The sequence below is a fragment of the Mya arenaria genome, chromosome 7 (genome assembly GCF_026914265.1).
Source record: "Mya arenaria isolate MELC-2E11 chromosome 7, ASM2691426v1".
In the NCBI taxonomy this organism is placed as follows: Eukaryota; Metazoa; Mollusca; class Bivalvia; order Myida; family Myidae; genus Mya; species Mya arenaria.
In genome coordinates this window covers 58,907,405-58,932,986 of record NC_069128.1, presented here as the reverse complement: position 1 = coordinate 58,932,986, position 25,582 = coordinate 58,907,405, and the positions used below count along the sequence as shown (strand labels likewise).

The 25,582-nt window shown below is 34.1% G+C and overlaps 1 protein-coding gene across 1 annotated transcript; it reads right to left on the bottom strand.

The window, feature by feature from the left end:
- Positions 1–7,020: 7,020 nt before the first annotated feature.
- On the bottom strand, positions 7,021–20,260 carry LOC128240372 (zinc finger protein 253-like). The gene is made up of 2 exons (XM_052957003.1): positions 19,149–20,260; positions 7,021–7,434 (listed from the first exon to the last, which is right to left on the bottom strand). The coding sequence occupies exon 1, from the start codon at positions 20,143–20,145 to the stop codon at positions 19,210–19,212; it is 936 nt and encodes a 311-aa protein (XP_052812963.1). The 5' UTR covers positions 20,146–20,260; the 3' UTR covers positions 7,021–7,434; positions 19,149–19,209.
- Between the last annotated feature and the right edge of the window lie 5,322 nt (positions 20,261–25,582).

Sequence of the window (25,582 nt, the reverse complement as noted above, 5' to 3'; positions counted from 1 at the left end):
ATTATTCACGTGGTATATACACACTGTTATAACAGCATTGACTTCACAGATTGTGTCAATAAAGCAAACTGCTTTACCGTCTCGTTCTAAAACAAAAACAATTGTCTTAGTCCTGACAGGGCACTCGCCTATACGCCACTTCGTCTTAGAAATGAATTTAATAATGATGTTATACCTGCCTGTCAGGGAAACAAGGTTTTTATGATTTACAGAAGAATTTCAGCCTTCGAAGTGGGATTCAGTTTTCACTTTATTTTTTTCATTTTTAGTAACAGTGATCTTGACTCCAGGGGCCCCAAACGCATTCATATATGTGTCCTCAATCAACACTTCCTACATACCAAATTGAGTCTCAAGTCCCAGTATATTTACATTTTACTGACCCGATTCCAAGGCGGTACCTATATCAATCCTTGATAAACATACCTATTTTTGATATAGTATATATGCACTGTGTTGTTTGTGGAGTTTCGTGCTGTTGTTCCATGTGTCTTATTTGTGATTTTTTTCTCTTTGGCGTTTACCCCGTGCCATTAAACGGGGTTTAAATGGTTGGTACTGAATAACTTTAGAAAGGGTTGACATGTTAGGATCGAACTTGGTATAGGAACCGTTTGGTATTATATAACTTTAGTAATGGTTGTCATCTTGGTACTTGTGTGAAAAACTACAGAAACAAGATCATCAGCCAAAATAGTAAACATTAACCATGTTTAATGCCACATGATAAACGACAAAAAAACAACAACACAAAAACAAGAAAATGACACTTTTGTGGTATTTTTTAAAGCATTTTATTGTCAGGTTTATTATAAATGATGTCAATAATTACAGAAGGAATATTAATGTTTTTCAAACTATTTACAACACTTTGAATTAAGCGCATCGGATCATGTTGAATATCTAATGCTACTTTTTCTGATGCGCAATTCAGAGTTCGAAGAGGTTGCTCAACAATATTGACGCAACTCATACTTTAATTCCAAATGTGCAAACATATTTTAATGAAAATAAAGGATTATAAAAATGTTATTTGTGTCTGCATGCTGAAGTGTTTTGATAGTATTTATCGCTATACTTTGTGGCTGTATTTATCACGTATAAAAGGAAAATTACATATATATTGAAAAGACAAAATACAAACAAGAGGTCATTAGGGCCTATGCTCCAATGCCATGGCTTTTGTGGTCATTTTCAACCCAGAGTATGTATATATGGGTAATATGCAACACACATATATAGTTTACGTTTGTGTTTGGGTTAGCGGAAAACTTAATATCATTCGAGGACAACATTGATACTTTACACATGGTCCAATTATTATTGCTGTAACTTAAAAAAGACAGTAGGTCAAGTGGTCATAAACAAAGGTCATCAAAGTACAAAATACATATTTGTTTACAAAACAGTACACATGGTCCAAATTTCATTGCTGTAGCTACAGTAGGTAAAAAAGTCACAGTCAAGGTCATCCATGGACAACATGCTCGTTGGCAAAACAGTACACATTATTCAAATTTCATTTCTGTAGCTTCAAAAATAAAGTGTGTCAAAAGGTCACAGTCAAAGTCATCCGAGGACAAAATTAATGCTTGTTTGCAAAACTGTCCTCATAGTCTAAATTTCATTGCTGTAGCTTTAAAAATAAAAAGTAGGTCAACAGGATGGGGTCAGCTTTGGACTCAGTGGCTTAGGCATAATTTAAACTATTTAGGAACCGAGCTCTGATGGATATCTACATATCTTACAAGTTTCATCGAGATACAATCAAAACTGAAGATTGTATCGTGTTTACAACCAATTGTTTAAAGACGCACTGACGCACATACGACGTACACATTACCACAGCATAAGCACTTCTGGTGTTTGGCAAGTAGAGCTTAAAATGTCTTAAGTGAAAACATGTACATCTTAGTCTTAGTCTTAAGGACATAGAATAATATAGGCAAGAAAGTATAAATTCTAGCTAAGGAATTGATGCTATTTGCAGATGATAAAGTCATTTTAGGAAAATCGCCCGAAGAAGTCCAAAACCATTCAAATTACCTTTACTTATATTGCAATGCATGACAGTTCACATATTGATAATGTGCATTTGACATTTAATGGCCATAATATCGATGGTGTTGATAGTTTCAACGATTTCGGTACTTTAATAAATAACCCTGGATTTCAAATTGAATAAAGAGCATTTGGTTTGAAAAGCTTCGAAGGCTATGAGCCTATGAAAACTATTTTATATAAATGCATATAATATGACCTTAAACATAAAATAAAATATGTGGTCGTTTAGTTGATGCCTTTGTTGGCTCAATATTGAATTATGCCTGTGAAATTTTGGGAAATAGTTAGTCAAGAGAAATAGAACGTATACATGCAAACTTTTGTAAGCGATTGTATCAGGTTAATAAAGGTAATGTTAACTGGGTTTCTTACGCTTAAAAACTGTTAAATAAATATGGTTTTGAAGTTGTTTTAAATAATACAGAATGAATGTTAATGATTTTATTTACGAATTAAAATGTAGCATAATAGATACATTTAAACAAAAATGGTATAAAACTATAAGTAATAAATGTATTTATTATCGGAATTGATAATGTAAAATTCGGTTGTGAGGTAGATTTTGTAGGGTACTGTAGTTTATATAAGTTTTACATTTTCCTCGAGGAAATTACAAGTATCGGGTTATGTACTGATTTGGGAAATCATTCGATAAGCAAGTGGGGTACGGAGAGGATCGTGTCATTGTACACTAGTAGCGTGTTTTATTATTGTGAACACTATTTATTTTTTTTGGACATTGGAAATTTAGAAATTAAATACTTAATATTGCTATTTAATTTAATAAGCCACTGCTAGGCTATGTTTGGGGGGACGGAAAGGCAGTGTTTTGAGGAAGGAGTCGGAGGCCGGTCGTAGCGACACACCGGAAGGAGGAGCTGGCATGCCACGTGGCCAGGGAGAACAAGCTTTGTTTCATTTTCTCGCCGCGCTGGTCCACCGCCAACGGCCACCGTGACGTCAGCGATTTCCGGCCAAGGCTACTTCTCCAGTCCTGCGTTCTCCAATCGAGCGACATCTATGGTCATGGTTAGGGATAGACAGCAGCTTTTTCGCCCCTACCACCCTTACCAAGCGAGGTCCAACGCCAACACCAACGCCATCTGTTTCGGTTGCGGACGGAAAGGACACTTCCGGCGGGAGTGCGAGCTGGTCGGCGGGTCGTCTGTCAAACGAGAGAGCGGCAGCGGAGGGCCTAAACAATGATAAGTATTTTCATGATGATAGTGACTGTTTGGGTGAAATGAGAATGAGATGAGAAAATAAGGTTTTTATCATCGTATTTCGTAGTTATTTTAAAATAACTTACGTAAAGATATTATTTGAAAATGTGTGTTTCTTATACCATTTACATCTGATGTAAATGAGGTTCGTACACTGTGTGCGAAGTATAACATAATATGTTTAGTCCCTTGGACAGTTCCGCTTGTATCAGATACTTGCGAAGTCGTACTCTGAGTGCGAGGATTATTTTATGCATTGCAGAATATAGATGCAGGTTTTGAAGATCCGTGTTCTTCCGATTTAGTTACGTTTGCTAAAAATGGTCTCATAAGAGAAAATTCTAGACCTGTCGTTCAAAAATGTGCATTTTCTGTAGAAGATATGAAATGTATTGTACACCATTTTGGAAGTTCAGAGGCATTGGTTGACATTCGTTTTGTAACTATGTGTCTAATAAGTTTTTCAGGTTTTTTAAGATTTAATGAACTGGTTTCTATAAAAAGATCAGATTTATCCATTCTTGAAGATTGTGTTAAAATATTCATAAGTAAAAGCAAAACAGATCAACTACGTCATGGTGAAACGGTGACAATATCTAGAACAAGCTCATTGTTGTGTCCAGTATCATATTTGGAAAAATATCTTATAACAGTTGGTATTGAGGAAAGTTCCACAGAATATATTTTTAGAAATATCATGTGTTGTCAAAAATCAAAAAGATGTGTATTATCGGGTGTAAAACCCATATCGTATAGTAGAGCCAGGGAAAGGTTTTTATCATCGTATTTCGTAGTTATTTTAAAATAACTTACGTAAAGATATTATTTGAAAATGTGTGTTTCTTATACCATTTACATCTGATGTAAATGAGGTTCGTACACTGTGTGCGAAGTATAACATAATATGTTTAGTCCCTTGGACAGTTCCGCTTGTATCAGATACTTGCGAAGTCGTACTCTGAGTGCGAGGATTATTTTATGCATTGCAGAATATAGATCTTTCCGTTCAGGGGGTGCTACGGCGGCTGCTAATGGGGGTGTCCCTGAACGATTGTTCAAAAGGCATGGCAGATGGAAATCTGAAAATGCAAAAGATCGTCATGTCAGGGAATCGGATGACACTAAGAAATTTGTATCTCTTAATCTTGGTTTATAGATTACATGAATTGTTATACAATTTAGGTATATTTCATTCATTGATATATTTTTGACTGTTGTTTACGCACCCGTTCTTTTACTGTCGATAAAATACCCCGCTTGTTGGCACACTTATATTGTGTTCCTTTGTTTGTTTTTACTTAAGGTTAAGATAATAAATATTTTATGTTTGGCATAAAATGAAATGAAATAGAAAACATAAATGTATTTATTATCGGAATTGATAATGTAAAATTCGGTTGTGAGGTAGATTTTGTAGGGTGCTGTAGTTTATATAAGTTTTACATTTTCCTCGAGGAAATTACAAGTATCGGGTTATGTACTGATTTGGGAAATCATTCGATAAGCAAGTGGGGTACGGAGAGGATCGTGTCATTGTACACTAGTAGCGTGTTTTATTGATTACAAAAAATGATATACAAATAGATGATTGTTTCTGTGTTATTAACGCATATTTATTTTTCAGTTTGGTATTGTTTGTGTTACCAACGTACGAATGGGAGTTTATTCGTGTAGAGGGCTGTGAGTGGCATTGATTCCGGACATTACTACAATGCAGAAGCATTCATCACTGTGTATAGGAACATTGAGCCATTCACCATGTTATGGCTATTCAGGGAATCAGTGCCTGTGTGAATGTTATTGAATTGTCAGAATATACAAAATAAAATACCCCGCTTGTTGGCACACCTATATTGTGTTCCTTTGTTTGTCTTTACTTAAGGTTAAGATAATAAATATTTTATGTTTGGCATAAAATGAAATGAAATAGAAAACATAAATCTGTTTTTTATATGTATGGCATTTTTAGAACGTCCTTTGATTACGAAACACATTTATTGTAACCATTTAATAGTTTAAAAACAAGAGGCCTCAAAAGGCCTATGCTCTACTCGCATGGCTCTTGTGGTCATTTTTAATCCAGAGCATGTACGTTTGAGTAATAGGCAACAAATATATAGTTAAATATTAGTGTTTGGGTTAGCTGAAAACGCTGCACGTTCAACATCTGAGGACAGGAAGTGTTGTAAGCAGATTAGTTGCATGAACTATTTTAATATGTGCCAAGTAAAGGTAGGGTAAATAAATATTTGCTTTCAAAACTGTACTCATCGTCAAAATTTCATTTCTGTAGCTTTAAAAATAAAAAGACGGTCAAAGTCAAGGACAACCGAGGACAACATTAATGATTGTTTGCAAAACTGTTCACATGGTCAAAATTTCATTACTGTAGCTTTAAAAATTAATAAGTAAGTCAAAAGGGATAGGGCAAGCTTTTGCCCAAGGGGCATTATTTCAAATGTTTCAAATTGCATCATATGATGCTCCACAACAAATACCAAAGTTATGGACCTTGTGGTTTGAAACAAGAAGATTTTGAAAATATTTCTTAAATAGGTCTCTAGGAAAATAGTGACACCCAGGGCAGTGCCAGTTTTGACCCAAGGGGCATAATTTGAACAACCATGGCAGTGGACCACTAAATAAAGCCTTGTTCAAAATAGCAAGGATTTGCATAATGGTTTTAGACAAAAAGTTGTTAACATTTCTCAATTTAAGGGGGGGGGGGTCCCTTACAAAGAAAACAGAACTCAATTCCCTGTGCCTCCGCCAACGTCGCCGAGGTTGTTTGCATTTGCCGCACTGGACCCTTGCGGGACAATCTCCGTGTGTGTGTGGGGGGGGGGGGGCCGAAATGACCCCAGGGGCATAATTTGAACAAACCTTCACAAGCAATTGTGACTTTACATTTAAACTTGGCTAAAAATAGACTTCGCTCATGTAGACTTGGCTAAAAATAGACCCATAATCCAGGCATGCATGGGCAGATTTGGCTGGTTTTCAAAAGGAACCGAGTTCTAATGGATATCTAAATACTGTACAAGTTTCATCGAGATACAATCAAAACTGAAGACTGTATCATGTTCACAAGCTATTGTTTACAGACAAACTGATTTTTTAATACTTTCAAGGACGTAATCTAGGCATGCATGGTCGGACCTGGCTGGTTTTCGAAAGGAATCGAGCTCTATTGGATATCTAAATACTGTACAAGTTTCATCGAGATACAATCAAAAATGAAGACTGTATCGTGTTCACAAGCTATTGTTCACACAATAGCATTATTGTATACTATCAAGGGCCATAATCTTGGCATGCATGGGCGGATCTGGCTGGTTTTCGAAAGGAACCGATCTCTAATGGATATCTAAATACTGTACAAGTTTCATCGAGATACAATCAAAACTGAAGACTGTATCATGTTCACAACCAATTGTTTGCACAATAGCATTTATTTATACTATCAAGGGCCATTATCTAGGCATGCATGGGCGGATCTGGCTGGTTTTCGAAAGGAACCAAGCTCTAATGGATATCTAGATACTGTACAAGTTTCATCGAGATACAATCAAAACTGAAAACTGTATCGTGTTCACAAGCAATTGTTTACAGACGCACGAACGCACGGATGCACATACTACGTACACATTACCATCGCATAAGCTCTTCTGGCCTTTGGCCAGTATAGCTAAAAATCAAGAAAAAAAAGTTCCGAAGTAGTCGTTTCATTTATTTTCACTGATTTCTGTGAACATCTGTAGAAATAAACAGAACATCTACATTTACAAAAAAGAGTGACATTTTCCAATGATAAGTAAGAGATACTAGTAATCAAATGAAGAAAGCAAAAAAGGTTTTGTAAAGGAAACCATGCAATAATAATGAATGATATTTCGTTAGTTTTGTCAAAGATCAAGATTGCAATCAAGCATTCTACGGGAAAAATAATAAGAATGGAGAAATTCAGATACTTTAAATTATTAAAAAAAATATTTATAAAAACAGTTGAAATATAATATGCGAGAGAAAGTCGCACGGTGCCAAATTCCAACTCGGTCACAAAAAGTTTTTCCCGAACTTATTTCACAATTAGTTGATATTTATATATTTCCGTGAACATGCCGCTCCACATTCCTCATAAATGAACCTCAAATTCGCATATGTTTATGTGCAGCATATTTCCTTTCAGCACCACGTGTCTCACATATTTATTGTTTATCTTTGGTGTGAATACGCGAGTGGATTCGCAAATCATATTTCCTTGCAAAAGAAACACTACATATGTCACAACTAAATGGTTTTTCTCCTAAATGAGTTGCCTTAACATGGCCCTTTAAATGATATTTTCTTGCAAAGTTAGCGCCGCACAGTTCACATATATATGGCCTTTCACCCGTGTGAGTACGCATATGCCCTTGTAATGTTGCAATCCTTGTAAAAGTAGCATTACATGTCTCACATTTGTGTGCTCCTGAGTGAGTTTGCATGTGATTCTTCAAAGATGGCCTTGAAGAATATGAAATTCCACACGTCTCACATTTGTATGGCTTTTCCCCCGTGTGTATTCGCAGGTGGCTGTGGAATCGAGTTCTGCGTGAAAAAGCAGCACCACATGTTTCACACTTGAACGGCTTTTCTCCTGTGTGCGTGCGCATATGGACTTGTAAAGTAGATTTTATTGCAAATGCCCCATCACAAATCAGACATTTGAAAGGCTTCTCTCCTGTATGCGTTCGCATGTGGGTTCGTAAATGACAGTTCCGCGCAAATGCCGCATTACACATCTCACATTTGAACGGCCTTTCTCCTGTGTGTGTTCGCATGTGGAGTCGTAAATTAGAATTCCAAGCAAATGCGGCATCACATATCTCACATTTAAACGGTTTTTCTCCTGTGTGCGTTCGAATGTGAAGTTGTAAATTAAAGTTCCTCGTAAATGTCGCTTCACATATTTCGCATTTGAACTGCTTCTCTCCATCATGAGTTTTCATATGATCTTCTAAGTAGCTCTTCGTAGTAAATGCAGTGTTACATACCCCACAACTGAAAGATGAGTAATTTGTGTTCAACTCCATTTTTGCTTCTTTTGGAAGATCTTGTCAGGGTACACAGAAACACGTTCTCTCTAAAGCGATCACACTAGGATATCTGTAAAGAATCGTAAAAGTGATATGTGTAATTCATATAAATCTATGTAAAAATAGAACATCATGCAAGCAACAATTACATGCCAGAAGTGTCGTGTGTAACTCTATTCGAGTTCTTAGGCACTTAAGGTGTGTCTTTTGCTTAATCTGTTATCATAAAGGAAACCATTTTCCTATAGATAGTTAACATTTTACCACATACAATAACCATATTTTCTAAAGGTATCTCGATGTCCAAGGACGCAATTACGAATCTACGGGCAACCATCCTCGGCACCCCAGCGTATCATAACTGTAATGTTGTGAGCATAGAAGCTCCGCCTCTATATGCAAATTAGTAACCGCCCTGCTAAGGCACCAAGGTGGAACCCCTAGAAGTATCAGAGAGGCAGTATGATTCAGACTATTGATGTACTCACATGTTATACACTTGTAGAATAAATGTAGTAAATATTTTAGTGTCTTTATTACATACCTACATTAAAACACAACAATAACCTATAGAACAGGACACTCTCTTTAGCGCTGGAAATATACTTTAAATTAAAAATAAATTAATTTTAGAACAACAACAGTTTGTTCAAACATAAGGCCGGTTTGTTTTGTTTATGTTTTGTCAAGGTCCGCCAGCAGGTTTGAAACGCGTTTACTTCCGGTATTCTTAAAAATGCTATATAGCAGTTAGTTGCCTTTAAAGTATAGTAAGGATTTATATAGGTTTCACCGTTGAACAAGTATAAAGTAACAGTAAATATTTTGTGAATGAAGGAACACCAATATATGATGGAATAAAACATAAGTTTTTGCCTTGAGGAGCCGCATTTTATCTCACCGTGTTGCAAGCAGAACCGCGTTTTACACATGTTCCTGACGGTGGATAACTGTAAGTGTAAATGCTATCATGAACATAGCCAATCAGGGTATTTTAACTTATTTTTAATAGCCGGGTCCCCATTTTCGTAGCAATTGGCAATTGCGATGACCTGTAAATTGCACACTGGTTTTGTGGCGTCTGACCCACAGTTTAAATATTTAGATGTAATAAAATAATGGAGATTAATTGTCAAATATTATTTAAAACCGCTCAAAAGTGATATTATTTTATTAACAACAATACTGCGATTTAGGAAACATTGTCCACCAAAAAGGCCGTCCAGGAGTCTTAAATTGACAATCTTACGATTATGTCTGGAGACAAGGATAAATGTAAAAAAAAAATGTATACCTGAATGCTCATAAATAAAGCTATTAGGGATAGCTATCCGGACATGATTATACTTTATTAAGTTCAGTTTGTTATTAATTAGCGATAATTTTCTTTTAGCTAGTCACATAAGAGTGTGTGTGAAAGCTTATATATACTTGCACTCGGGCAAGGCCCTTTTGGCGAGTACTTTAATAAGAGTATTACTCATCTTATTTTTAGCATAGTGCACAGACAGAATGTAATCGTGGCTAGAGATACCCGGGCTCTTTAACTTGCTACAGTGTATAGCACTGTCACGCCATTCTCATTCATCAGAGCCATTCTCATTCATCAGAGGTTTGATAGTGGTAAATCTGTGGTACGCATAGTATCATTACTCTGGTGAACGAGAATGTGTCACACGGGAACCCCATTTAACGCCCCTCCCGGAAGACGATAAGCATTGTTTTATTGGTGCAGCGGGGAATCAAACCGGCAACTCTGGACTGTAAGTCAAGTGTGTTTATACCACTAGACAAAGGCTTGACCCGCCATAGTTCTGGCTTCCATAACTTTAATGTTGATATTTATTTTTTTGATGTTTACAACACATTAAAGTTATGGCGTAACCCCCATAGTAAAGTCAACCAGAATCAATTGAGTGTGATGATGCAATGCAGTCACATGACCATGATGACGTCGATGGATTCTATTTATAGCATCAGATTCACATTGTTCATTTAGTCTAAAATAATAGACGTGTTATACGGGATTCTTCCAATCCCTAACGTCTAAACGGGAATGTGCAAAAAACGGGGGTGTTTTAAAAATATTGAAATTGTTTTAAGTGAAGTATTTTATGGTTGAAATTGATCATAAAGAGTTATATTCATATTTTACCATGTAAGTGAAATGTTATTTTGCACTAAACAAGCATTTAATGCATTAAAACAAGTTGTTTACCTTTCCAATAAAACGAAAGTTGACTGGCACAGACAACAATTATGCGAAGGGGAACAACTCCATACAATCGTAATAACTCGGCCTCCTCCGACAAAGCTTCGAGACAGACCTCGTTATACAATCGTAACAACTCGGCCATGGCCGAAATGTTCCGAGCGATTTAAAACTGTGCCCTGAAGCCTTGCAGCTGCCCTTCATGTATATATATATATATATATCGTTATGTTTTGACAGAATGAAATGAAGAAAAGCCATCAAACTCATAATTATAAGTTGGATATTTATTTTTTTGTGTACGGAACTAATATAAAATAACATTATCTGGTAATATTTCTTGTTTTTATGATATTTTATAGACGCTATATGCTTTAACCCGGAATCCTGATCGGAACAACTACCCACTTTTGATACTAAACAATTTGTACGTGAAGGATTTGCCATATCAAAAATAAAAAAAATCCGTCAACGTACAATTATTTGGACTAATTGTTCATTTAGTTGAATCCAAATGCAGTAAGGCTGAAAATACCTTTTGATAAGTAAAAACAATTTATTTATTCCAAATTTGTTATTAGTTATTTACTAATTATTCGGAATAGAAAAAATAACACCAATATAAACATTACATTTGGGCTGTTTTTTAAAAAATGGCTAGTTTTAGTTTTTCATTAACTTCTATCACATTATGCATTATAAGATTCTAATTCAATTGTCTAAAAATGCCAACTGGTGTCATATAACTGTATGTAAAATTTGGACAAGATATATTCACACAAAAAAAAGTTATGTCCATAAAACATGCAAAAAATGTCAGGAGTGCAACAAAAAAGTGTGACATTTTAAGAAAAGCTTAAAATTCAAAATGTTATTTCAATGTCAAAATGTGGGTGAGAGAGTAAATTATTTATTTTTATTCAATTTGAATGTCTTGGCTAAAAAATAACATAAAACTAAATAAAATATAAAAATGTTTTAGACATGAAACAAGACTGAAAAGGAATAAGGGCGGTAATGTTATTTTCCATAAAAAATCGGTATAAATCTAAAACTTACTCTTGCTATTATAAAGTTATATGTATCCATGACTTAAACAAGTAATAATTTAATCATCATATATTTAAACTCTATTTTTAGCAGTGTATATTCTAAGATGACCCAAATATGTCAGGAGTGAAACATTTGCACTTAAATGAATCACTGTGTTTGAAAAAAGAACATATATGTACCCAAATGCATTTTTCCAAGAAGTGTTTGTCTTAGAGCAATCACAAGTGGCAGTCATGATCAAAGTTATTGTTTGTGTATTGAGTATATGGCATGTATGTTAATGTCAGGAGTGAAACGCAATTTCCAATTTTGGTGCTATTTTTTAAACTAGCATATTATTAAGCAACACTGTTCAGCTGTGCATTTTTCTAATTTCTTGGTGATGATTGGTGGATAATACTACAATCTAGTTCATACATGGTAAGTGTTTTAATGCTATCAAATAAAATTGTTATAATAATAGTTTATTAGTCGAAAATATATCTGAAAAAAATATATGACTAAAATGATAAACATATTTTTCTGTATGATTTTTTTTATGTTTTCCATGCTTATGTTTTATCAAATGTTACTGCAGGTTTCTGTAAATAACAAATTACAGCATATACCTTTTCTTCTTAGCATGATTTCTTGCATGGGTAAAAATGTTTCACTCCTGACATTAAAATGATAAAATTGCATACATTCAATTTCAGAGTAAATATAAAGAGGCCAAGATGAGCACGCTTATTGTTAGCCTTCTAACCATCAGAAAATCATTAAGAAAAATAAAAAAATCAATATAGGACACAAACCAATATAATAACATCCACAGAAAGAGTTCGAAAACATAGACAGAAGTTGAAAAAGGATGATGAACTACTTGAAATGGCGAAACTGAAAAAAGAAGCAAGTCGAAAATACAAATAGACAGTTGTATATGAAAGAATGAAAGCTTAACAGAGAATGGGAAAAGAAAAGTAGGAATTGCAAAGCTGCCAAAGCTGGAAGAAAACTGAAGAGTAGAAGCTCCCGGACAATATCAAGAAGAACAAGAAAGCAGAAAAATGTAAACATTTGCAAATCTGCCGAAAGACCATGCAGGCATCTACTAGAAAGTCCTAGAGCTTATGCAAACACTATGGATCATATAGTAAAGAATGCTTCACCACGAAGGCTGTCACATATGAACATATTAACAAAGAAGGATACAGACAATGGTGAAGAAGTACTTGGGATTAACAAAATTGGCTGACCAAGAAAAGACAAAGAAAGTTGGCATTTTTTGGCACAAATAACACTGTAAATGGCAAAGTGAAGTGGGACATGAACAGGTACATGCTTTAATAATAAATATCACAAAAATACTTTTATAAATAAATGAATATCACAAAAATGCTTTTATAAATAAATGAATATCACAAAATTGCTTTTATAAATAAATGAATATCACATAAATGCTTTTATAAATAAATGAGTATCACATAATGCTTCTAAGTAAATTATGCCACAGGCGTTCAAATAATGTTGAACAAAAGTATAATAACTTGTGAAGTTGTAGAATTACTTATAAATGATTTTTGTTTTAATTCTTATGTAACTTGTAGTAGAACAAATGCAGTAAGGTGAGTTTCAAGCATTTACAAACAATTATTTTAACTCTAACAACTAAGTTTTGATTTAAAAAAATGACAGATATAAAATGTACATGACCAAATTAATAGATTAATTTTGATCTCCATATTTCAGTTATGCACCCCAGGACTTTGTTGCAGTCAAACTGAGCTTACGTAGAAACAAGCATTATCTGTGGCCCTTATATCTGTATATATGGCTAATGTGATACTAAAAATAAGTTTTTAGAAACTGACACTTCTTACATAAGATAGGCAAATAGGATAAGATAAGATGTTAATGTTATTATTCATGTGTACTATTTAGCTCTATTTTCCATATATAATCTTGAAATTTACATAAATTTACAGGTAATTAAGTTGGATAAAACAAGTATAGAGAGTTAAGGTTAATCCAGAAGACAGGCCGGCCGAGAGGGTATACGGTACATGGTCAAATGATGATGGTTCCTGGCAGTTAGTACATGATATTTTACAAACTCTAACTCAGCCTACGTTACACTGTTGCCTGGTTGTGGAATCAAAATTGAGATCAACATACCACAGGTTGCACATGCAGAAGGATTCATTCCTAGTGTTTAAGTTGACATACACATCAGGAGTGAAACATGTTGACATTTCATGTTTTCAGAAGTTATGATGGTTGTATTCTGTTAATAGTACAGGGTTACTTTAATATGCAACAAATCAGTACTATAATTACCTGTTCTTATCAAAGTGTTTGTAAGTTAACTTAAAGTTGAAACTCTGTTGTTGTTTCTTGTATCAAATTCATCTTGTTATTCATAAAGTGATAAAAAATCAAAGTTTCAGTATTAAAACTGTTGAATAGTTATTTCATGTTAGCATTACAGTGATAAATTAAGGTATTATTACACTTGTATTCTAATTATTTCACAAGATTAAGTTGTAATCTGAATTATGATAATAATGTGAATTATGTCAGGAGTGAAACATTTATTCATCAAACTGCTATATCTTTATATCAGTTCTGTAAGGTGAAATGTTAAGTAATGTTAATGTAATACTCTGTTGTATTGACTTGCTATTCTTTAAAATATAAGGAAAGGCAGTTTTTATGTACAAATATTATACAATTCAATAAGAAAACAAACTTGTTTGTTCATAGTAGCCATTAAATTTGGGTAAATAATGGGGAAAAAATAATTTATTCTTTTCGGTTGGCATATTGCTTGCTTAAACATTTTTTCATTCACATTAACACCTAAACTAAGAAAACTGAGCATAAAAAGACACAGAGTTTAATGATTTTGTTTCTGTAGTGACTTTGAAGATGGTACATGTTGTTTTCTTTTTTTGTTGGGTCAGCTGAATTAAAGTTCAATAAAAAAATAAGTATTTGTTATATATTCTTTGCACACAACTATTTTTGTAGACTACAATGACAGCTTATTATAATGAGGTAATCAAATGTTTACTCAGACCTGTTTAAAATTTTGACCATTTTTACATGTTTCCTGCCATTTTTTTTAAAACAGCCCATTTGTGAGGTCAAACGTAGGTCACATGGGTATTTTTTGTAAATCTTGGTGTCACGTGATTAAATTTGAACACAACTATGACCTAGATAAGGAATGCTTGTAAAAGGATTTATTGAAATGCTAAATCAACTATCTTTAAAGCGTTTTTTGGTTTTGAAAATATGTTTGTGAACTACATTTTACTTCAATTATCTGAGGATACAGTTATTTTGTCTGTACAATGCATACAAGTGAAATAACAGCGTGACATAAAAATGTCACGAATTCTGGTAGGGTTTGGATACGGCGTTCTCTTCAGCGAACACTTCCAAAAAGGTAATATATAACGTGTTCGCTGAAGTTCTATAGCTAGACCCGCCACATCCGTACCATTTTGACATTCATGATGTACCCCTTAATTCGTCGAGTCAAAACAAAAATCGTCAAAGGCACAGAAGCGGCTGTTAAAATGGACTATATGTTACTGGTCTAGCATGAAAAGTAAGTTTCGTTTCATATGTGTTTATGTTTGTTGAATGATCGAGAAAACATACAGTACAGTGAGTAAAGTCACTGTCACAGGGGTTTCTCTCGATTTTGTTCCATATATATATAGTAAAGTATATACAATATTCATATTTATATACGGTAAACAAATCGAGGGAACGCCCTGTGATCACAAAATCGCATTTGTAAATTCAAATTACCTCGATCCAACTGTTTGGTTGTATTTTCTTATGAAATGGCTAAATTACTACTAAGGGGAGTAACTGGAGTTGCTTATTCGATTTTATGTAATACTGTAGGTTACAGACCACCAATACAAATCCCAATTACATTATAACATCATAAACTTCACATTACAAGTAATCCTATTTTTAGCACTTCACGACCACCAACATCATATAGACGGAAAGCTTATCATTTTATTTATTCATTTATTACAAGTAAGAAACAAAGATGTTTCTTTGACGAAAATTAATTTCAGTCAAAGACATTCACAGTCTTCTCTTTTCGGGGTTGCCATTTATTTGGCGCAGGGTCTGGTGATTCGGTTTCCATGTAACTACTTTCTCATTTCAAATAGTTCCATCATATTTCGGGCTTTTTAGAATACAAATCTTCAGTTTAAAACAATGTATAGAATTGGCACAGATCTTCAAGGAAAATGGTCTCATTTGTTTTAAAAATAAGGCATGTTACAATGAGAAGTCACTTTCGAATCGATGTTACCTACCCTGTACCATCCGTCTTTCGGTGAATAATCGTATTTCGGTAAGTCCAGTATACGGTCAAATGGCGAACTAACTAAAAGCGCTGCGGTACTGTGCCCTTGTTCAAGATGTTAAAGTTTGAAATGCGCATGATTAATATGTGAATATTTTGTTATTTTAGTAGTTAACATCGAGTAATATTTGGCTGATAAAGGTACTTTAACATACGTATGTATTTTGCTTAACGAACCCGTGTCAGAATTGCGGAATCATTGTTGTATCCCTTGCCTACAGATAATAAAATAATATAGGGTAAATATATGTGAGAAACCCCGGTACGTTGAACCAATACTACAAAATTCTAATATATCGTAATAAAATAGGGGCTAACGGGCTAGTTACCCAACTTACCCCATATACAGCATGGAAGGATTGATACGTTAATTTAAAAATCGATTTCTTTTGATTTTCCAAAACATCAAACATCTGACCCTTAACTTAATAATGCTCGAATAAAAGCATCAACTAATGTTTGTTTTGTTTCTGTAGTTTTTCACATAAATATTGATCATTTATAGTGTATTCTGAGCCCGAGTAACCTCATACTGAAAGGGTCGGCCACAAAGTTTGCCATAAATTTGAGCAATGAACAAGCAAAACTGTTGCTTTTCAAAATCAGTGTATGCCTCTGTTAGGGGCTCTGTTGAAAATGAACATAAATTTTCTTAGGTAGATATTCTTTTATTACTCCATATTGAAGATAATTAAAACATGTAAACAAAATAAATTGCATTTACAAGATACGAAGAGCAAAAGTAAATACAAGTTAAAGAACAAATAAAGAACAAATAACCAAGACATACTAAATACATTTTTACAGTTATAATAACACTTCTCAAAAAAGTAATACACGTGCATTATCTTTCAGATTTCATGCTTGATCTTTGTAAATATTCAAATATACGCATTATAAATGATAGAGTAGGTGACAGTTGTAAACATATGTTATGCTCATAATGGATCTTCCATAATTGATTACTTATTGACCCATGAATGTAATTTGTTTGGCAATTGCCATGAGTGATCATGCTGCAATACATTTTTCAATATATTGTAACAATTGTTTTACCCAGTTACGAGACATACGCTAATGATTTAATTAGGATAATATTCGTGGTGAACAATTTCGCACTCTGATTATTACAAAATTACGTTTTAAATGACATAGTTGAAAATATAAACTGTTCAAATAAATTGCTTACTAATGATGTAGCATGTATGCTTACTAATGATGTAGTATTTCTTTGGAATACTTTTTTTGAAAGATACAAACAATATCGGGAAAAGAAATTCTTTGCTTATCGACAGAAAATGAAGGATTATGATAATTTAAGGAAAAGATAACCTAGAGAATTTTGATTTTTTAAGTGTTTCAATAGCATTTTATTGTCAGGTTTCTTTCCAGAAAAGTGGACAGAGGGTGTTATACTTCCCTCTTATCAAAAACGTTATGTTAATGATGTCAATACTTACAAAGGAATTACACTTGTAAGTTGTTGTTTTTTTCAAAATATTTACAACACTTAATTAAGCGCATCGGATCATGTTGTAAATCTAATGCAACATTTTCGGATGCGCAATTCGGATTTCGAAAAGGTTGGTCAACAAATGACGCAATTTATATTTTAATGCCAAATGTGCTAACATGTTTTAATGAAAATACAGGTTTTAAATAACGTTGTTTGTGTCTGCATGCTTAAGTGTTTCGATAGTATTTATCGATATACACTGTGGCTAAAACTGTATAAATCAGGTATAGCAGGTAAATTACATAGAATATTGAAGGAACTGTATAAAAATGTTCAATATGGTTTGAAATAATGTACATCTTACTCTCAATACTTTACTTATGTCGTTGGCCTGCGCCCAGTGAAGGTTATGTCCGCGATTACTTTTCAAATGTCTGTAGAGGACTTAGAATAATATACGGAAGAAAGAATCAATTTTGGCTAAGGAATTGATGCTATTTACAGAAGATATGGTCATTTAAGGAAACCGCCCGAAGAAGTCCAAAACCATTTAAATAACCTTACTTATATTGCAATGCATGACAGTTGGGTTTAAAAATAAAACATCGAATATAAAATATGTCATATTGATAATGTGCATTAGACTTTAAATGACCATAATATCGATGGTGTTGATAATTTCAACGATTTAGGTACTTTAATAAATAACGCTGGAAGTTTCAAATTGAATCAAGAGCATTTGGTTTGAAAAACTTCTAAGGCTATGAGCCTATGAAAACTATTTTATATAAATGCAGATAATATGACCTTAAACCTAAAATATGTGGTCGTTTAGTTGATGCCTTTGTTGGCTCAATATTGAATTATGCCTGTGAAATTTTGGACAATAATGGTCAAAAGAAATAGAACGTATACATGTCAAGTTTTGTAAGTGATTGTAACAGGTAAATAAAAGTAATGTTAACTAGGTTTCTAACGCTTAAAACTGTTAAATAAATATGGTTTTGAAAATGTTTTGAATAATACGGAATATATGTTAATGAATAATAGCATACAAGATACATTTAAATAAAAATGGTATGAAACGATTAGTAATAAATCTGTTTTGGATATGTATGGCATTTTTAGAACCTTTGATTACGAAACATATTCCTTGTAACAATTTAATAGTTTTCAAAAAAAGAGTGACATTTACCAATGATAAGTAAGAGATACTAGTAAACAAATGAAGGCAGCAAAAATATTTGTAAAGGAAACCATGCAATAACAATGAATTGTCAAAGATCAAGATTGCAATCAAGCATGCTACGGGAAAGGTGATAAGAATGGGCAAATTCAGATTCCTTGGAAGTACAAAAACTTCCATATTTTTGAAGAAAACTTCCAAAGTTGAAAGCTTGGAAGTTCAAAATAACAAAACCTTTTTGTCAATATTTACTTTTATAGTCATAATTTCAATCAGTTTAAGTGTTTTCAAGTAATTAATTATAATAATATAACTTAAAGTGCAAATTATTCGATTTTTAATATATTTGTTGAAAAATAGTTGAAAAAGATATTATATTATGAAGACTTAAACTTCCATTTTTTAGTGTAAAACTTCCAAAAGTGATAGACATGAAGTTCATACTTCCAGTTTCAATTTCTTAATGGAAGCCCTGCACATTCCTCATAAATGAACCTCAAATTCGCATATGTTTATGTACAGCATAATTCCTTGCAGCACCACATGTCTCACACATTCATAGTTTGTCTTTTGTGTGAATACGCGAGTGTTTTTGCAAATCATATTTCCTTGAAAAGGATGAACTACATATGTCACAACTAAATGGTTTCTCTCCTAAATGAGTTGCTTTAACGTGACCCCGTAAATTATATTTTCGTGCAAAGCTAGCGCCGCATAGTTCACATATATATGGCTTTTCACCCGTGTGAGTACGCATATGCCCTAGTAATGTAGGCATTGTTGTGAAAGTAGCATTACATGTCTCACATTTGTGTGCTCCTGAGTGAGTTTCCATGTGATTCTTCAATGATTGTGTAGAAGAATATGCAATACCACACGTCTCACACTTGTATGGCTTTTCACCTGTGTGCAATCGCAGGTGGCTGTGCAAACGAAATTTGAGCGAAAAAGCAGCACCACATGTTTCACACTTGAACGGCTTTTCTCCTGTGTGCGATCGCATATGGACGGATAAAGTAGATTTCATTGCAAATGCCTCATCACATATCACACATTTATAAGGCTTTTCTCCCGTGTGCGTTCTCATGTGATATTTTAAATTATTGTTCCGCCTAAATGCGGCATCACACATCTCACATTTGAACGGTCTTTCTCCTGTGTGCGTTTTTATGTGGTGTTGTAAATGTGAGTTCCAAGCAAATGCGGAACCACATATCTCACATTTGAACGGTTTTTCTCCTGTGTGCGTTCGCATGTGTGTTCGTAAATGACAGTGCAAACGCCGTATCACATACCTCACATTTGAATGGCTTTTCTCCTGTGTGCGTTCGCATGTGGAGTCGTAAATGAGAGTTCCGAGCAAATGCGGCATCACATATCTCACATTTAAACGGTTTTTCTCCTGTGTGCGTTCGAATGTGAAGTTGTAAATTAAAGTTCCTCGTAAATGTCGCTTCACATATTTCGCATTTGAACTGCTTCTCTCCATCATGAGTTTTCATATGATCTTCTAAGTAGCTCTTCGTAGTAAATGCAGTGTTACATACCCCACAACTGAAAGATGAGTAATTTGTGTTCAATTCCATTTTTGCTTCTTTTGTAAGATCCTGTCAGGGTACACAGAAACACGTTCTCTCTAAAGCGATCACACTAGGATATCTGTAAAGAATCGTAAAAGTGATATGTGTAATTCATATAAATCTACAATGTATGTATAACAAAAGGGCCATGATGGCCATAAAAAGCTCACCTAAGCAAAGGGCCACAATTCTTGGATAAAGCATTAATAAAAATGTTGCAATTTTAAAGATATCTTTACTAATAACGATGCCTTGTTTTATATTTGTAAAGAGTCCTGCAATGAAGCTTCCTGTGAAGTTTCATTGAATTTAACCCGTTATTTTCAGAGATTTTTTAAGGAAAAACAGTAGGTCGGTCATGTTGTGGTTGTTGTTGTTGATCAATCTCATGCATTGATGTATTTTTGTAGAGGGTCATGCAATGAAGCTTCCTGTAAAGTTTCAGTGAGTTTGGCCAGGTAGTTTCAGAAATGTTTTTAAAGCAAACCAGGAAGTTGGCCAGATTGTTGTTGTTATTGATCAATCGCGACTCCTTGTTGTATTTTTGTACAAGGTTACCCAAGGAAGCTTCCTGTAAAGTTTCATTGAATTTGGACTGGTAGTTTTAGAGGAGATGGGTTTTTTTTAAAGTAAGACAAGGAAGTTGGATATTTTGTTGTTATTGTTGTTGTTTTTATAAAGTTTCATTGAATTTGGACTGGTAGTTTTAGAGGAGATGTTTTTTTTTTAAAAGTAAAACAAGGAAGTTGGACATTTTGTTGTTATTGTTGTTGTTGTTGTTGATCAATCGTGACCCCTTGGTGTATTTTTGTAAAGGGTCACCCAAGGAAGCTTCCTGTAAAGTTTCATTGAATTTGGAGTGGTAGTTTCAGAGATGTTTTTAAAGCAAAACAGGAAGTCATCCATTTTGTTGCTGTTGTTGTTGATGTTGGTCAATCATGACCCCTTGTTGTATTTTTGTAGAGGGTCACTGAAGGAAGCTTCCTGTAAAGTTTCATTGACTTTGGACTGTTGTTGTTGCTAATTGATCGTGATTCCTTGTTGTATTTTTGTAGAGGGACACTAAAGGAAGCTTCCTGTGAAGTTTCATTGAATTCGGCCAGGTACTTTTACACAATCAACGTTGAACAAGTATGAAGTTTCAAAGAAATAAATATTTTTACTTCTACAAGTGTGAAATATTTTGGATTCGCTTGTATTTTAACGATGGAATCCTTGGACAAAATTCAAATTTGACGTGATTTGTAGAACGATGCAACGGTGTGTGCCGTGAGTTTTGCTTTGTATACATTTCTTAGTAATTAGTAATATTTAAGAACTCATACATGTGGTTAAATGTTAATTTGACTCATTTCATTCAATACAAGTATTGTTTGTAAAATTTATTTTAGTTCTTTTAATGAATATCAATATTTCAAAAAAGGCTGTTGTTAACGCGAATTTTATATTTGCTGTTGTTAATGTGAATGATGAATGTCAAAATAACAAGAGCTCGACTATTCCGCCGCTTTTCAGTGTAAGGATTGGCGAAACATGCATGGATCACTGTTAGATTAGATTCAAATGCAATACATGATGTGCTGAGATATTAACATAAATGTGGTAACATGCAGAATTTTAACCAGAATTTTTAAGTGTAATAATAAAGGCCCATTATTTGCAAAATACAGTTATCTAACTTTGTTATTCAATTAGGTTGGGTGGTTGAATACCATTGTATAAAGTCGCAATGCAATACATCAAGTAATTGCTGAGATAATATCCTATGTGTGCTAACATGCAAGACCTTAACCAGAATTTCTACGTCGCATAATAAAGGGGCAATAATTATATAATATGAAGATAGAGTTATCTTACTTGATTAAATAAGAAGGTTAAATGGTTGGGAGCCTGTGTGTAAAGTTTCAATGCAATACATGATGTATTCGCTGAGGTATTGACTTAAAAGTGGTTACATGCAAAACCTTAACAAGAATTTCTATGTCGAATAAAACGGGGCCATTATTTGAATTTAATACAAACTAGAGTTATCTTATTTTGTTATTTAAGTAGATTGGATGGTTGAGTACCATTTTATAAAGTCTCAATGCAATACATCCAGTAGTTGCTGAGATATTAACTTAAATGTGGTTACATGCAAAACCTTAACCAGAATTTCTAAGTCAAATAATAAAGGGCAATTATTTTGCATAAAATGCAAATTAGAGTTATCTTACTTGGTTAATTAAGTAGGTTGGATGGTTGAGTACCATTGTATCGAGTCTCAATGCAATACCTCAAGTAGTTGCTGAGATATTAACCAATGTATGCTTGCACGCAAAACCTTAACCAGAATTTCTAAGTCGAAAATAAATTTCTAAGTCGAATAATAAAGGGCAATTATTTGCATTAAATGCAAACTAGAGTTATCGTACTTGGTTAATTATGTAGGTTGGATGGTTGAGTACCATTGTATCAAGTCTCAATGCAATACCTCAAGTAGTTGCTGAGATATTAACCTATGTGTGCTTGCACGCAAAACCTTAACCAGAATTTCTAAGTCAAATAATAAAGGCCTATTATTGGCATTAAATGCAAACTTGAAACTAAAGTTATCTAACTTGGTTAATTAAGTAGGTTGGATGGTTGAGTACCATTGTATAAAGTCTCAATGCAATACCTCAAGTAGTAGCTGAGATATTAACTATTATAGCTTATGTGTGCTTGCACGCAAAACCTTAACCAAGGGGTGACGCCGACGCCGACGCTTGGGTGAGTAGTATAGCCCTCCTTATTCTTCGAATAGTCGAGCTAATAAAAATGTACACCTGCACACTCATAACTTTAGCTATGAGGGAACCTACCCAAACATGTTTATACTTTATAAAGTAACTTAGTAAATGCTTAAGATTTATTAAGACGCATGCTTTTGACAACGCTGTGTGTTTGTCAGTTTATTTATAAGTGATACCTTTTGAGAATTTGGAGTGTGTGTGTAAGCTTATTCATACACTCTGACAAGGTCAATTTGGTGAGTCGCTGCTCCAATATAATATTGTTACTCACTTTAGGTTTTTAAAGCATAGTGAAGAGACAAAATGTAACCCTGGTTATAACTATACGACGATTATTATTGTTTGAGTGGTGTGGCGAGGAATCAAACCAGCAAATCTGGAATGACAGTCAAATGTTTTACCAATAGAACATGGATCCGCAACATGCATAACATTTTGACATGTATTCATCATGTACGCTTCTTGCGAACAAAATAATGGCGTCCGCATACAATAACACAAATAATTTCAAATTTCCTAGTTTGATACCTTGCACTCCCTGTAGTATAAATGTCTCCTCTATGTCATTACGATACAAACTAAACAAGGCCCTGTATCGCTCACCTGATCCAATTCAAGTGTAAAATAAGTGTTTTCAGGGCGAGGGCAATTGTGACAGGGGGTAAGATCCTTCCTATTGACTATTTTTTTTTTAATATCAAGGATGATTTTTTTAATATCACGGATGACCCAGTTGCAAACCTTACCTTGCTGTAATAAGTACATTCTGACCAGTTTTCATATAGAAAAAGTAGAAAATACGGCCTGAATAGTGTTTTAACAATGTTTTCTATGATTTGACTTGGTGACCTAGTTTTGAACTCAGGTTACCCAGTTTCAAACTTGACAAAGACTTCATCAACACAAACATTCTGACATAGTTTCATGGTGATCAAAGAGAGAATGTAACCTCTACAGTGTTTACACAGTTTTTCTATGATTTGACCTAGTGGCCAGGTTTTTTACCTCTTATTACCCAGTTTCAAACTCTACCTAAAGATCATCAAGAATAACATTCTGACTAAGTTTCATGAACATACAGTCATAAATATGACCTCTAGAGTGCAAACAAGCTTTTCCTATGATTTGACCTAATGACCTAGATTTAGACCGCACATGACCCAGATTTAAACTTGACTTAGAGATTATTAATATAAACATTCTGACCAACTTGCATGAAGATACAGTCATAACTGTGACCTCTAGAGTGTTTACAAGCTTTTCCTTCAATTTGACCTGGTGCTCTAGTTTTTGACCACACATGACCCAGATTCGAACTTGGCCTAGAGCTAATCACTATATACATTCTGACTAAGTTTCATGAATATACAGTCATAAATGTGACCTCTAGAGTGCTTACCAGCTTTTCCTATGATTTGACCTGTTGACCTAGTTTTTGACCGCACATGACCCAGATTTAAACTTGACTTAAAGATTATTAATATAAACATTCTGACCAACTTTCATGAAGATACAGTCATAACTGTGACCTCTAGAGTGTTAACAAGATTTTCCTTCAATTTGACCTGGTGTCCTAGTTTTTGACCGCACATGACCCAGATTCCAACTCGACCTAGAGATTATTAATATTAACATTTTGACCAAGTTTCCTGAAGATACAGTCATAAATGTGACATCTTTTCCTTTAATTTGACCTGGTGACCTAGTTTTTAACCCCAGATGACCCAATATCGAACTCATCCAAGATTCTATTGAGGGTACCATTTTGACCAAGTTTCATTAAGATTGTGCCTAAATTGTGACCTCTAGAGTGTCAACAACCTCTAGAGTGTCAACAGTCAAATTGTTGACGACGGACGTCGGACGACGACGGACGTCGGACGACGACGACGGACACAGGGCGATCACAATAGCTCACCTTGAGCACTTCTTGCTCAGGTGAGCTAATAAAAAAGGAGAAAGGCTTTCACCTTGACGTACTCCTAAATCACATGTGAAAGAATATATAACATTCTTATACATAGCTTTGATTACATTCAGTTATGTTACCACTCACCCCATATTAAAGTAATTTAAACCATAACACATCTCTTACTACAAAATCAAAAGCCTTTTGGAAATCAAAAAATGTGCAGAACAGCCTGTCTTTGTTACTTAAACAATTACTAATTAAACAGTGCAGTATGAATATGTTGTCCACTGTGCTCATGCCTTTACGGAAACCTGCTTGAGCTTCTAAATAAACTGAGTATTTTTCTGCCCATTCATTTAACCTGTTATTAAGAATTCGTGTGAACAATTTTCTTAATGTACTAAGTAATGTTATTCCTCTATAATTGCAGGGGCGGATCCAGGATTTTGGGTTAGGGGGGGCGTAACTTTTAATCACTCTAAAGGTTGCACTAGCATATCCGAAATTATTACAGTAAGGGAAGGCGGGAACGTTTAAATTGCGTGCACTCTGTGTTGTGTACGAGTACATCTCAAAAGGCAATGTTGTATAAAGATACGCGAGCGAAGCGAGCGAAGAAAAAATAGGAAAATATAGTATATTTTATTGTTTCCATACCAAAGA